The sequence below is a fragment of the Pan paniscus genome, chromosome 3 (assembly GCF_029289425.2).
Source record: "Pan paniscus chromosome 3, NHGRI_mPanPan1-v2.0_pri, whole genome shotgun sequence".
In the NCBI taxonomy this organism is placed as follows: domain Eukaryota; kingdom Metazoa; phylum Chordata; class Mammalia; order Primates; family Hominidae; genus Pan; species Pan paniscus.
Window position 1 is genome coordinate 44890360 of NC_073252.2, and position 15382 is coordinate 44905741.

General features: G+C 33.8%; 2 protein-coding genes across 10 annotated transcripts in view; one reads left to right on the forward strand and one right to left on the reverse strand.

Moving 5' to 3' along the window:
- The window catches only part of GUF1 (GTP binding elongation factor GUF1), a 36337-nt gene that overhangs the window by 15505 nt on the left and 5450 nt on the right, over nucleotides 1–15382 (forward strand). For 2 of the 4 annotated variants that reach the window (XR_004671032.3, XM_055111309.2), the window contains exons 14-17: nucleotides 558–659; nucleotides 1766–1885; nucleotides 3564–3600; nucleotides 4734–4874. Coding sequence is in view for 3 of the 4 variants with exons in the window: in XM_055111309.2 (XP_054967284.1) it covers nucleotides 558–659; nucleotides 1766–1885; nucleotides 3564–3600; nucleotides 4734–4871 (397 nt within the window). In the remaining variant the exon portion in view is untranslated. Of the gene's footprint in view, nucleotides 1–557; nucleotides 660–1765; nucleotides 1886–3563; nucleotides 3601–4733; nucleotides 6872–15382 lie in introns of those variants that run through there. The other 2 variants (XM_003832235.7, XM_008957619.6) reach the window with 1 other exon arrangement.
- The window catches only part of GNPDA2 (glucosamine-6-phosphate deaminase 2), a 44475-nt gene that overhangs the window by 11639 nt on the left and 17454 nt on the right, over nucleotides 1–15382 (reverse strand). For 3 of the 6 annotated variants that reach the window (XR_004671033.2, XM_055111310.1, XM_063603760.1), the window contains one exon: nucleotides 13994–14168. Coding sequence is in view for 5 of the 6 variants with exons in the window: in XM_055111310.1 (XP_054967285.1) it covers nucleotides 13994–14168 (175 nt within the window). In the remaining variant the exon portion in view is untranslated. Of the gene's footprint in view, nucleotides 1–8344; nucleotides 9343–9442; nucleotides 11727–13993; nucleotides 14169–15382 lie in introns of those variants that run through there. The other 3 variants (XM_003832236.6, XM_063603761.1, XM_034958534.3) reach the window with 2 other exon arrangements.

Consider the following 15382-nt stretch of genomic DNA (forward strand, 5'->3'; position numbering starts at 1 on the left):
CTAGGCATTGCTCTAATTGGTTTACATGTATTAACTCATTTAATCCTCACAAAAGCCCTGTGAAGGGAGGTGCAAGCTGAAGAGCCAAATAGGAAATTCAAAGGTCTCATTTATTAATGGCATTTTATGAGTGTCATAGCATTTATTTAAACATAGAGTTGTCATTGGTAATAGAAAGTTAAACAGAAACCCAACTCATGAATCTGAAAATGATCCATTAATAATATATAGTATTGTCCGAAGCCTCCCAGCTGCTGGGAACATTGGGAAGGCATGATATTTGTCTTCAATAAACCATTTTCTTTGTCAGGTTCACCAGCTTATTTTCCTTTCCCCTATAAACATATTCCCCTTGCTTTTGCCCTTGATTTAATAAACATAAAAAGATAACATTTAGATCCATTCACAAGAAACTGTATATGTAATATTTTGATGGAAACATATCTCTTTGGGGAGTGTAATGCGGTAGAAAGTAGACATTTAGTAAAGAGTAAAGAGTAATAAAGGTAATCTCTCGGGAAGTGTAATATTTATCACTTGGACTTTTTTCCTTTTAGTTTTGATTACGAAGATGCAGGCTACCAGACTGCAGAACTTGTAAAAATGGATATTCTACTGAATGGAAATACTGTAGAGGAGCTAGTAACTGTTGTACACAAGTAAGTTGAATAGAAACTAATCATGGAATGTGAAAATACTTTTGATATGTTTTTCATTTATTTTTGTTTGAGCAGCTGCATTTAAAAAACTTCTAAGGTAATTAAAATAGAGTTCACCCTACTAACTTTGCTTTCTCTTTTTTTTCCACACTTCTCTCTAGACTGCTAAAAATAGAACAGAGCTATAATAGTCAAAAAGAACCGTGTCATAGAAATGTTTCCCTTCACCATATTAAAAAAAGTTTTAAACATTTTATAATGATGGATTTAGAATTGGGAACAAGTTTTTTTGTTTTGTTTTATTTGTTTTTTTTTTTTTTAGATGGGAGTCTCATTCTGTTGCCAGGCTGGAGTGCAGTGGCGCGATTTCTGCTCACTGCAACCTCCGCCTCCTGGGTTCAAGCAATTCTCCTGCCTCAGCCTCCTGAGTAGCTGGGACTACAAGCGCATGCTACCATGCCTGGCTAATTTTTGTATTTTTAGTAGAGATGGGGTTTCATCATATTGGCCAGGATGGTCTCGATCTCTTGACCTCTGATCTGCCCGCCTCGGCCTCCCAAAGTGCTGGATTTACAGGCGTAAGCCACCGCGCCCTTTTATATTTGTAAAAAAATTATAAAAAGGAAAACCTCCACGTGTTCAAGAAACAGCAGATTGGTTAAAATGAATTACAAAGCACCCATATTGTTATTTTCAGCCATTAAAACTTGTGGAGTAATATTTAGTGACATAAAAATGTCTGTTAAATAAGAGGGTAGAATATATCGTAAACACTGATCATACAAAAAAATGCAAAAAAATGACTAGAAAGATAACTGTTTAAAATAATCATTCCAAAATGTTTAACCATTTTCAGCGGGTAAGGAAAGAGAATCAAGAACGGTTTCTATTGTCTAATGTTGTATTTCTAAATATTCTGTAATCATACATTACTTTTTTAAATCAGAGAAGTTGTTCATGATTCAGAGAGTAAGAGAGATTTATAAGTAAGTTCCATTTGAACCTCCTTAAGAGATCACCTTTACACTGATTATGCAACTGGCCTAGAAAAATACTTGAAATATTCTTATTTAGGATATATAAACAGTTGTATTTTTCTGTCTCAGAGACAAAGCTCATTCAATTGGCAAAGCCATATGTGAACGGCTGAAGGATTCTCTTCCTAGGCAACTGTTTGAGATAGCAATTCAAGCTGCTATTGGAAGTAAAATCATTGCAAGAGAAACGTGAGTTGAAATTCATTTTTGGTCTTGAGCCAGTTTCAGAAATGATATACCTAAAAAGTGAAAGAATATTGAACATTTTTATTTAACATTGGCCTAAGCTTTATTCTTACTTGTAGAAACAGTATGATGGTGCTCTCCAGTTTTCTGATTTAAGTAATGACTGTTACTTTGAATTACTTATATAACAGCACTGGGTGATGTGATTTGCAGTTAGTATAACGTATACGGGTTTGAGGAACTGTTTTAATTTCCACTCATATCAATGTCTATACTGAATTTCCTGGGTAAGGAATTTCTTTTATGGTTTTATCCCTTTAGGTAGATTATAGATTAATAGAAACTGAAACTAAAAGGTTTTGTCTTCCAAATGACAAAATTACAATTTTTTTTTAACCCAAAGCATTTAATATTGCTTCCCCACTTCCGCAGAGCTAGGGAGGTTATAAATCAAGGAATGCCAATACCATGTTAGGATTTGCATTCTAGATTAGGGACCTCACATGAATTATAGTAGATATGGAAGACAGGCTAATTTGTGTAGGACACTAGTCTTTCATGAAATGTAATACATAAATCAGAACACTGGCTGGGTGTGGTGGCTCACATTCTGTGATCCCAACTACTTGGGAGGCTGGGGCAGGAGTATTGCTGTGAGACTAGTCTGGGAAAACATAGTAAGACCCAGTTTTTTAACAAAAACCCAAAAATAACAATGAAGAACACTGAATAAGCTGCTCTGCTTGTGACAGCAGGTGCAGGATGTGTCTTGTAGCACTTCCCATTTCCTTTCCTTAATGATCCTAAGACTTCTAGGAAGTAGGAAGTATCTCCTCAGTTATGAAAAGCTGGAAATTGCTATTAAATTCTACCTTAACCCAAACCTAATGAGGAAATACAACCATCATGTTAATACAGACTTGAGGTTAATTTTAGGCCCACTGTTTGAAATACATTTCATTTCCTAACACTGTTTTGCTTCGGTTAGTTATTCTGTGTTTCGTAAATACTGAGATCAGGCAGAGTAGAAATGATAACTAGGGAACATCCTGGAAAGTGCAATTTAAGACAGTTAGCAATTGCTCATTCTAAAATAAGTGTGTTGAGATAATACCTTTAAAAAATTGGTTTTTCTGTCTTAAGGAATACATAAAGATGGAGCTATTTTCAAAATTAGAGTGATCTAGAAATTTCTCAAACATTGTAGAAATAGATTAGTTTATAACTGCTGGGGTGGATATATCAAGCTTCCTAGCCACTCCATCCACATTCAGTAGAGGCAGTAATAAGATAATAAACATATTTTGTTTTTCTGAAGTAGTAGTGTTAATTTTTAGATTGGTAATTTTTAGATTGAGTAAAAAATAACCTAATGTATTTCTTGTAATCAAGGTCACATCATGCTTGAATTTGGCCTAATCAAGCCTACCACAAGCCTTGACCTTTTTTTCTTAATGTGTGTTGATAAACATGTTGAATTTATTTGTTCTTTTATGCCAAGTACATGAAAATAAATACAAGAGCATTTGAAGTATCTAATTAATATGCTTATGGCAATTTTACATAGGTAATGATACTATCATTAAAATTTTCTAGTAAAGGGGAGATTGTTTTTGGTAAGGAAGTGCTTTTAAACAGTATAATGGAATTATGTACTTAAACGAATTTTTCTCTTTTACAGTGTGAAAGCCTATAGGAAAAACGTTTTGGCAAAATGTGTATGTATCTAGTTGTATTTATTCTACTTTATAACTTTTATGGGTTTTAAATCAAAGGGGGCATAAACTTATTGATTTCCATTGTTGGTTTTTATACATTCTTTGTTTCCAAGTTCTCTTTTTGAATAGGTAAATTTCAGCTTGACCATGGCAACCTGTTCATTTTGCCCATATCTTTAAGTATTTTTTCATCTTATTTATAAAATAAAAATTTACAAAAATATTTATGAAAATTGTTCTTATATGTAAAATATTTATGAAAATTGTTCTTATATGTAATACTAAGGAAGATTTTTACAACAGTTATTTCTATGATCTGGGTAACATGTTTTCTTGATCTAACATATAATGAAAGATTTTGAAAACAATGGCTTTATCTTACAGTTGAAGTCTACCTCTCCTGACATTGTTTTGCCAGTTTGCTGTTATTCAGCTGTTAAAAAATTATTCTTGCGCCGGCTCGGTGGCTCACAACTGTAATCCCAGCACCTTGGGAGGCCAAGATGGGCAGATCACTTGAGGCTAGGAGTTCCGAGTCCAGCCTGGCCAACATGGTGAAACCGCATCTTTACTGAAAATATAAAAATTAGCCAGGCATGGTGGTGCATGCCTGTGATCTCAGTTACTCGGGAGGGTGCAGCATGAGAATTGCTTGAGCTCAGGAGGCGGAGGTTACAGTGAGCAAAGATCCTGCCATTGTACTCCAGCCTGGGTGAGAGGGAAACTCTATCTCAAAAAAAGAAAAATTATTCTTAAATATCGTGAGAGTTGAATGATCAATTCTTTCTCCAAAGGCACATTTATTCCTATGTGATTAAGAGTTACCTATATTAGACTGTGGCTTTCTAGTCAAAATTCCAAGCCTAGAATCAGTAAGGAGATTGATAATTCTTCCTTGACATGCATATTATTATACTAGGTTTCCTTGGGAATCTTCACCTCCATCCAGATTAAATCCTGTATCATTCTTTGAGAAGACAGTAAAATTAGATCTGCTAGGAAGATTACAGAGATGTCTGCCTTATGGATAATAATTTGGTATGGTTGTTAAGGTTGTACTGATGCCGCTGTAATCATATGATTGTTTCTCTTTAGAGTGACTTAGACTTCCAATGTTTTAAAATATTTTTCAGTATGGTGGTGATATTACCCGAAAAATGAAGCTTTTGAAGAGACAAGCAGAAGGGAAAAAAAAGCTGAGGAAAATTGGCAACGTTGAAGTTCCAAAAGATGCTTTTATAAAAGTTCTGAAAACACAATCTTCTAAATAATTGGTGGGAAAACAAAGAATTTTCATTGCAATTTGTAATATGCTGACAACAGAAAGAAAATTATAAAATTTGCTTGTTACTTTCAGGGTATTCAGGTTCAAATAACCTAGTAGTCTTTCGTTGAAAGGGAGTAGTTAGTGGGTAGGCAAGAGCTTTTTATTTTGAAGCCATGTTGCCTGTTCTCAAATATCTGTTCCAACCACTCACTAGTAAGGTGACCGTGGCCAAATTAACCTTTGTTTCCTCTTCAGTAAAATCGAGATTATATTACTACCTACATAAGTTGTTGTTGTGAAGATTAAATGAGGTAATACGTTAAATATTCAGAGGTGCAAGACACATAGCACTCAATTGTAACTACAGTTAAGTCCTTAAATGCCATCGAAAGGTTCTTAGAAACTGACTTTAAGCAAAATGACACGTAGCACAATGTTCTTGAATGATGTCATTTCCTTAAGTGGTTTGTAACATCAATGAGGAAAAAAAATTGGTTTATGCGTCATTTCATTTTTATTTTTTGAGACAGAGTCTTGCCCTGTCGCCCAGGCTGGAGTGCAATGGCGCAATCTCGACTCACTGCAACCTCTGCCTCCTGGGTTCAAGAGATTCTCCTGCCTCAGCCTCCATTACAGGCGTGCACCACCATGCTCGGCTAATTTTTTGTATCTTTAGTAGAGTCGGGGTTTCACCATGTTGGCCAGGCTGGTCTTGAACTCCTGACCTCGTGATCCACCCGCCGTGGCCTCCCAAAGTGCTGATTACAGGTGTGAGCCACCATGCCCAGCCATGTCATTTCATTTAAAGTAACAATTTCCATGAATCTCAACAAGTGAGGACCTGCTATATTTTGTTGCATGCAGTTTTTCTTTACTGACACTAAAAGGCCCCATACTTAAGATTCCATCTACTTTAAGTTTAAAGGATTTTCAGAATCACCTTAAGTGTCAAATTTGTTAGCAGGATTAATTGATATGAATTCACTTATTAAACAGTAAACTCAAATAACATAGACATCAAATAACAGACATCTGCTCTAGTTCATGATAAAATGTTTATAGATTTTATCAGGTGGTTAGTTTGAAACTAAATGGTTTACATCTAAATTAAGGGCAGGAGCTGTCTTTCAGACATTCAAAACGCATTTGTGTAAAATGACAGGTGTTTGGTATTACCAGGAACTCATAATGACATTCTAATAATTATTGTCTAAATTTCATAATCGAAGCGATTTTAGAGTAGTTAACTTGAGATTTCACAGCCAGTAAATGGCTGTATTTCTCCAGAGCTCTCAGCTCCCATGTTTATTCAGCCAACGAACAAACCAGACAGCAGACTGTATTAGAGCAAGACAACATCATTTAGCCATTGATTTTTATCTTCTACCTTGAATGAATTGAATGAAGAAAATGTCTTTTAGGGATAAACACTATCAAGGATGAATTTTATACTAAGGTTATATGAAAGAAAAAGAAATCTCAAAACCACTAAGCCAAAGGGAAGTCAAGCTGGGAACTGATTGAGGCAAACCTGCCTCCCATTGTATTCCTAAATAAGACAGCCACAAAGATAAAATTTGCCCACAAGGGAATTCCTTATGGACAAAGAACTCATAGTCTTCCTTCTGCTCACATGAAACAAATGCATAAATGATTGCTTTCTCTGTTTCATGTTTCACTAAGCCAGATTAAGGTATAACTGACTATTCCTCTACCCTCCTCTCACATGTAAATTGTATATTCAGTGAAAGGCTAATCAGAAACTCAAAAAAATGCAACCCTTTCTCTCTTACCTGCCTATGCTTGAAGCCCCCGCCCCTCTTCAAGTTGTCCTGCCTTTCAAGACCAATGTACACCTTACACATACTGATTGATGTCTCATGTCTCTCTAAAATGTGTAAAACCAAGCTGTGCCCCAACCACCTTGGGCACATGTGGTGAGGACCTCCTGAGGCTGTGTCATGCGCACACCTTAACCCTGGGAAAATAAACTTTCTAAACTGACTTGAGAGCTGTCTCAGATATTTTGAGCTCACAGTTATTGTGAAATCATTTTAATTATAAATTAAGTGGAGATTTACTTAAAATCATGTGTAGAAGTAGCCTGTGATATAGTCCTAGATACATACATTATCATCTTATGTATCTTCCCTCCCCCTTCCAGGTTCTGATAAAACAGATGAAATATGAAAGACCATGACAGTAGTACTTTGAAAATGACAGTATTTGAAATTAAAAAATTGTAAAACAAAGTGTTCTGTTCTATCACTGCCAAAGGATAAGTTACAAATTGGTTCTTGGAACGTAATATGTACTATGTGCTTGCTATTTAATAATTTACCAGTCTTAGTCTTTTTTATTCAGACTAATTTTACCTTTTTTTAACCTATGACTCTTTAGTTATAGTAGTACAAAAAAGTAGTTTTAGTTATAGTTTTAGTTGTAGTACAAAAAAGCATTTTCCGTAAGCTTAATTTCTTTCCCCTTCCCACTTTCCCAGTCAGATGACTTTAGTGATTTGGAGTTGTGTGCTTTATAAGTGCATTCCTCAGAGGACTTAATATTACTAAGATTTTAGCAAACATTGAAATATGTTTAAACACTGTTATCAATATTAAAATAGCACCGTTTATTGACTTTAATATGTGACAACCACTGTGCTGAGCTATGTATGCTTCCCTCATTCAATCTATGTAAAAATTTTGAGGAAGTAGCTGAGACTTTTTTATTTCCCAAAGTCACCATTGTTGACAGAGCTGGGATTCAGTGGTTGGTTTCTTCAAAAAGCTAGGTTCTTTGCCTAACAGCAGCTTAGCTCCTCAATTTAGGGAATGAAAGCAGGAATGAAAATGGCCAGAGTTTTCGCTCCTCAGCTTGTGGAGGAGCTTGAGTACATGAACCTCAACTAAGCCCCTAACATCAAGGGAAGGAAAATGGAAAGGAGAATTTTTAGACCTTTAAAGCAGAGAAATTACTGGTGAATCATGTAGCACAACAGGTACCTTTAGCTTTTTCACTGTGATGCTGTTATGACTTTCTAAGGTAGTCAGCATAGTTTGTAGTAAATGATTCTTATTACTGGAAGTGTAAGTGGAATGTTACTAGTTATTTAAAAAACATTTATAAGGCTATTAAAACATCATCTGGAATTAAAGCAGCATAATTTACCCCATCCCCCACTTTTAACCATAAAACCCTATTACCAATTTTATTTCATTATTTGCTATTTTAATATTTTAAGAAACTACATTTTAATCACATAGACAAGCAGATAAGTAAGGCTTCTTCTACCAGGTGGGCTTATGAAATGCAAAATAAGCAAAAGGAGCATTTTTTTGCTCCCCACAGAGGCAAAGACATCTTTTAACCTAACTCTCCTAATGCATGATGGTAACAAACCGAAAATGAATGCAGGTTCACATGTACTATAATTGTTGGGAGTCGAATGCATGTATTCTTCAGGTTCACTTCTGGAAATTTAGATAACTTATTTATTACACGCTTTATTTGAGTTAAAGATAGAAAACAATATACTTTTATGTAAATTGCTATGGCAATGTAGTTTACAGTAATTCCTTTTATATATACTTCGTATTATTCTTTTAGACATTTTATAAGGAATAATGCTAATTGTATATTAAGTTTAACAATAATCAGAAAATATTCTCCAAAAGAATTTCCTGAAGTGGCTTGCTAGGTATAAAGCTCATAATTGTCAAGATACTTATATTAGGGACATGAACCCAAGTCGTTAAATAAAAATAAGATATTTGTAAAAAAGTGCTATAGAAGAAGGTGCACAAAAAACATGCACTTACACATACTTTCCAAAAGGATGTAAACTGTACTTTTAGGCACTGTCATCTCTTCAAATTTCCTTTACCAATGATATATAGCACAATTTTTGATGTCTAGATGGTGCTGTAGGAAGATGACTAAGGCAACCACGTGCAGAAAAGCATGTGTGTGATGCACAGAAAATATAAAGATTGCATTCCAAAAGTGAAGGTCTGCAATGATAGTTTGTTATCTGAAAGGTTTGGAGTGTCTTGTCATTAAAAAATGAAATATATGCCACTGGAGTCATATCACAAATGGTGCCTGATGTGTACACTCTACCTTTAAAATGACTTTTTAAACAGGCAGACATTTCTATGCTGTTTTATAGGTGGCTATGTGACTTCAGTACTTTATAATAAATAGCCAGTCAATCTTGAGAGCCAGCTACTTCTCTTAAACCCAAGTACAAGATATAAATATTCAAAATATGGAATGTTTAACATAGAGACTCGAATGAAAAAATGACAATCTTCAAAATTCCCCATGTTTTGTCATATTGCATAGCTGAAAATTCATCTACTACTTAGTAAAAAGTGCTCTGTTCATTCAAGCAGAATTTTGCTCCAGTCTCCTTCAATTTCCATCTTTCATACTGAATAGTGGATCCACAAGTTTATTGTGCACATGCATTAGACCTTAAAGAAAAAAAGCACAGTTCTAGTTGTTTTTGTTAATTTTGAACTATCTCATTTACTTTAGACAACAAAGTATTTTTTATAAGACGCAGTAAGCCTGTTTAGTTTCCATCTTGATATAGTCAAGTTTATTGAAAAAGTACAAATAGAAATGTTTCAGAATGTCTTAAGTTTTATCTACCTAGCAAATACCAATTTATAATTATGTAACAGTGCAGATCTAGAATGTGTACAGGTACTTTGGGAGTAACCAGAAGAGCATTTCTTGTCTTCAAAGAGATTAAGCATGACAAATTTGAATACTGACTTAGATAATAGGTTTTAATTATATCTAAAAGTCTATGTTGATATTGATCCTCTGGCAGTTCCTCTACTAGACTCCAGCCAGGGGCTCAGAACTGCTGTCTCACTCTTAAATACATTACCCTGTCCATTCATCTGGCAAATTACTTTCCAATAGTTTGGCATATGTATTTATGACAAAGGTTGATTACAAATTCTACACTGAGGGAGGGTTACTAAAACAAGACAGAAAACAACCTGTATTAAATCATTTAATTCAGAATAGAAATTACGATTTTAAATCAGGTAGATTATAACTTTCATTTTGTAATTGGTACATATACTTGCAGACTGCTCTTAGCTATGGAAGCTGCTTGGGAAATAGCTGATCTTCCAGTTACTCCTGTTTTAATGCCTCAGTACTATATTTCTTTGGGGAGAAAAAAGTTCTAAAAAGACTGTCTTTGACCCAGTTAATGAACCAGAGATTTTATATTTTGGAGGGTAAAGAAATGAGTTAAGTTTTCCAGGTATTAAGAACATGGGAGGGTGGGGAAAGGCACTTAATGCGGTTTTGCAGGAAATGGGATTACTGGATTGGAGAGATAGGTTGCTTGTTAGTAAACAGATGTTCCTTGTCAGAAAGGCTGCAAAAAGGACTCTAAAATCCCAGCTTTGAGAAAGACCCACTTTTAAGGGACAAGCAAAGAGTACTGGGAAGTGTTTGTGTAGTAGGAGAAATTCTAACCATAAGAATGGGACTCTAAAGGAGGGAAGGGGGAAGCATTCCATTCACTAGTCCTGCAACTGAATGAAAGTGAGAGAATGCTTCTCAACAGCCTACTTGAAGGTCACCTGAAACTTCATGTCCAGTAGGAGAGGGGACAACAAAGATAAGGGTAATATCAGCTGTATGATTTAGAAGATGCAACATTTTCCAGAGTATCCCTTTGTAGAGGATCATTTTTCTACTTAAATAGTATTCATCTGTCATTTGCTAACAACTTTGATTACGGAAAGAATACACAGAGCTTTAAAATACATGCAAATTAAAATATCAGTAAATATTAAAAATTCAACTCCTTTATAAAATTTTTTTCTTTACTATACATTGGATATATCTTTTATACATCAAATAGGACTGCTTCCAAACTAGAAATAATTATTTTGAAAATTCTATTAATTGCTTTTTAGATATTAAGTCAAATATTTACTGTGACTTTAGGTAAAAACTGACAACTTTCTACATACGAATTTTATATAAATAAATAATTGCTACTTAAGTCAAACAGAAATAATTCTTCTGATAAAAATGCACCAGACTTCCTGAAACGTTACCAGAAGAAAGGTTAAATGTCACAGATTCTAACCAATGTCTATACAAAGTAACTTTTATGGTTTTGACTCAAAATGAACTCATTCTACCTTTGTCAAACTACTGAGGTGGAGCCTAAATACAAAGTAAGAGAAAAAAATTCATGATGATGATGTCATATACTAAAAATCAAAGCTGTTCTATTTAAAAAGCAAAAATGAAAAGCGAGAATGAATAAAACAAATCCCCACGTGTACTAAACTTGTTGTCTTGTGATTAACTTGTATCTTTCAAAAGGTATATACCGTTATATAGGTATATATTGAAATAAACTTGCATTTATTGACAATTTTTATTGTTTTGGATCTAGTTAACCTAGATCTTATCTAGGCACTAAATAAAACCCTTTAAGATTCTGGTCAGCACTTTTTAGTGATGACAGAAGAAAGGGTAGTGATGTGAATGGAATTTGAAGAGTTATGGATGACAATTATAGGAATTTACATCCTCCAGTATTTTGATATACTAGTAACTCAATGGAGGTATGAAAAGTATACAAACTACATTTGAAATGTGTTTATTTAAGAATATTCAATTTCTCTGCCCTTTACTAAAATGCTGTAAAATGAGGCCCATATGTAGCCCAGAATGTCTAAATTCTGTCTTCATATTGAAGGAGGTATCCTAACAGGCTGATACCCTGAAACCTCTTCAGAAATACAGACAGCTCCAAAGTGGAAAATACTGTGTCCTCTTGATGCAGTGCAGCTATCCTCTCATGAATGGTCTGTTTCAAAATTTTTCAGAAGAGCTTACAATTAGATAGATGAACTAAAAGAACTAAATACACATAAACATCTACCACCCTTCTATTTTAAATTATCTAACATATGTCGATATACCTTTTTTGGAAGCAGTGATTATCATATGGGAAAAAAGCAGATGGAAATATGGTTTTGATGTAGATGGTATCATACCTAGAGTTTATTCTGGGAGGCAGTATAATAGAATAGACAAAAGCCTGCATACTCCAGAGATCAGCCTGATTTTGATTTCTATTACCCAGCTCTGCCCAAATATGTGCTGTATAACTTTGGGTAAGTAGCTTAACGTCTCTGTCTGTTAAGCCTATTAATTTAAAAATGGGACTATGAATACCCATTTCATAACATTTTTGTGATAAGTAAATCAATAAGTAAAATGCATTTAGAATAGTGCCTGGTCATAGAGATACTGGCTATTATTAAATATCTTATTAAATATTCACCAAGATATAAAAATCTGATAAAAACCTAATTGTGACAAAATTAGATTAGTACAGGGATTTATCTGGAACTTAATGAGGACTAGAAAATGGCCATGTTAAATGAATCTCCTTAAAACTGGAATTAAAATTTGGGGATAGTGAGGATTCCTTGTAGTCAAGGAATCTATTATTTGGGATGAAATCTGAAGGGTTACATGGGAAAATAGAGTTAAAACTCCATCAAATGCTCTTTTATTCACAAATCAGAAATTTTTCAGTTTTTCAATGTTTCAGTTTGATATATTTGTGGCTTGGTAAATTAGTAATTTAAATGGTAAAAATATAAATGGCTAGAAATAATCTTTAAGTGTTAATAAGGAAATGTTTAAATAAATTATGATTTATGTACTTAACTATCCATTAAAATGCTTCCAAATATTTAGTAAAACAGGAAAATGCTCAGGAAACATAAGTACAAATACAAAACTATATACAAAGCATGATCAGCATTTTGTTTAAAAATAGACTATTTTCAGTGCTTGCCAAATGTCAGTTATTTGTATAACACCTTCAAGATATTTGCCATATTCACACATATACATGAAATATGAGTTGGTTTTCTTTGCATTGAATTAAAAATTTAAGATTATATACTTTATTTCTGAGTATGAGATGCTATAGATTGTGTAAGACACACCATTTTATGTACCACTGAGAAAAAAATGCTACCCAGTAAGCTATGATCTGACACCAGTTTTAAGACACAGTCCAACATCAGCAAGATCAACGTGTATTAGAGCCAATCAAATATGGTAGCTTTTTTGGACCTTGTCTTAAGCAATAGTATCCAAAAAATATAGCTTTGATTTATTCAGTGTATTTTCCAATAGGCATTAAAATAAATACCTAGTTACTAGAGTAAAAAAGATTAAAAGGTATAATCATGTAGCAAAAGTAGCATACATACTACATAGTGAATCACTGACCTATCTATATGATCAACTATGTAACTTTTAATATCAGCTATGTAAATACAGGTGCTTTATGAAAATTACCTGTTTGTACAGTTTGCTTACATATGTGTAATATGTGGAGCTGACCCTTAAATCAGAGAATAGGTTCTACATTGGGTATAGGCAAAATGTCCCTTGAAAATCTCCTAAAACCATTATATCAAGCATATGTGTTTTGTAATACACAGCCTGGTAGAGTAAGGTTTCTGAATTACTGAACTAGACTACAGGAAAAAGGAAAATCAACATGAAGTCTGGGCAATCAAACTCCTGCTTACTTGCAGAGTTTATTCCATACTATTTTAACATTTAGACATTATAACTTTAATATATGGGAATAAATTGGCTTAAAATTGTAAAGATTAAATTAGATAGTGGGAGATCTCTTATCCACTGATTAGGTTCTAAATTAAGGTTAGAGGGGAGTGAGGAAGAGGGATTGAGGTGGGACTAGTAAACATGAAAAGAAATCCAGAATGGACAAAGAAACATTTTCTTTTGGGTTATTTGGTCTTGTATATTCAATATGAAAGTAAATTATTAAACCTTGGATTTCAAGAAAAATTGTTTACTGAAAATAGAGACTGAAGAGATTCTCTTCATGAAAAAAAAATTAGGTACTACTTTGAAGATACTATTATCTGAGGTGAGAACTTTCCATTCCTTGAAAGAACTAGCTATGTGTTGCCACTTTTCAATAGGTCACAGTGTGAGATTTAACTCCACAGTCACAGTAAGTTTTAATTGTCACTCACAACAGATTATCTCAGTCGGCTTTTGAAATTCAGTGCTCACCTTTAAAGTATTTCACAGTTTTAACTCTTAATTCTAAAGTAGCATCTTCATCGCATACAAAAATAGTCCGGGGATGCTGCTGGAAAGCGGAAACAGTCCACATGTGATTGACTCCTTCTTCTATTGCTTTGTACAGGGCAAATGCCTTGTGTGCCCCTGTTATAAGGATCATTACCTGAAAAATTATGAACATCAGTTGTTAAAACTTGTTCCAAATGAGTAAGAAGCTCTTTTTTTTTTAAACGAGAACTTAAGCACCAATATTTTTTTCTGAGAGAAAGAAAAATACATAGCTCCACATAATAGTTCAAGGTATTCATTTCCACTTTTTAAGATTAACAAGCACAAAATGTTGCTTCTAGTTTAACAAAGCAAAACAATATCTTGTTATGGGTTATTAATGCAAACACTATAATACCTGTAATTTTTAACATAGTAAATGATGATGTGTAAAAGAAACCTGGGACAATGAAGAAAAAGAAACAAAAGGACTGTGTTGCAAAAGCAGAGTTACAAATCTATAATTTATACAATCTAGAATGATACACCAAGTTGCTGTAGTCTAGATAAGCAAAAGATACTATGTCAGAAAAGCAAAGACTCTAAAACAACAGGTAATTTGAAGAGTTATCAAGAAAAGCCTGAAGAGCATTTCACTGAACATGTGCTATTCAAAGTTGACTCAGAATAAAAACTGGATTTAAAAAAGGATTAGGGATCTACTTAAACATAGGAACTGTCTTATAAGCACATAGGAACTGTCTTATAATCACATATGACTGATATTACCCTTATAAGCTACAGAAAATCCAAGCTCTTGGTCCCCAGGCCCTAAATGCCAATGAAATAATGCAATGACATGTTGCAAATGTGAATGTGTATGTGTCAGAATCTTTTCTTTATCATGTTTAAGCTGGAAATTGATCCCATTTAACACCTCATCTACACACATATTTTTGTAATATAATACATCTTTAAACTTTTTTCCTCATTACAATTGTTTTAAAAAACAATGTTAAAATTGCTGTAGTTCTAAAATATTTATAACAAATTTTGTATTACATATTTTATAACTAGACCTAAAATGGGAGGAAATACTCGGCACTCTCCTTGAATTACATCAACTCCTCAAAACACCACCATGAGAGAAATACTATTCTTACTCATATTTTAAAGATAAGGAAACTGAGGCATATTCTGTAACTGGCCCAAGGTTTTGGTAAGATACAAACAAGTAGTTTTTTTCTACAGTGCATATTCTTAGCGATTAACAATTACATTACATTGCCTCTTGTAAAAGTTCTAACAATTAGACAATATGAGCTAAGAGTCTTTTCATTATGGATGCACACTCTAAAAAGGTAATGGGACAGGTGGCAAGAAATCTCA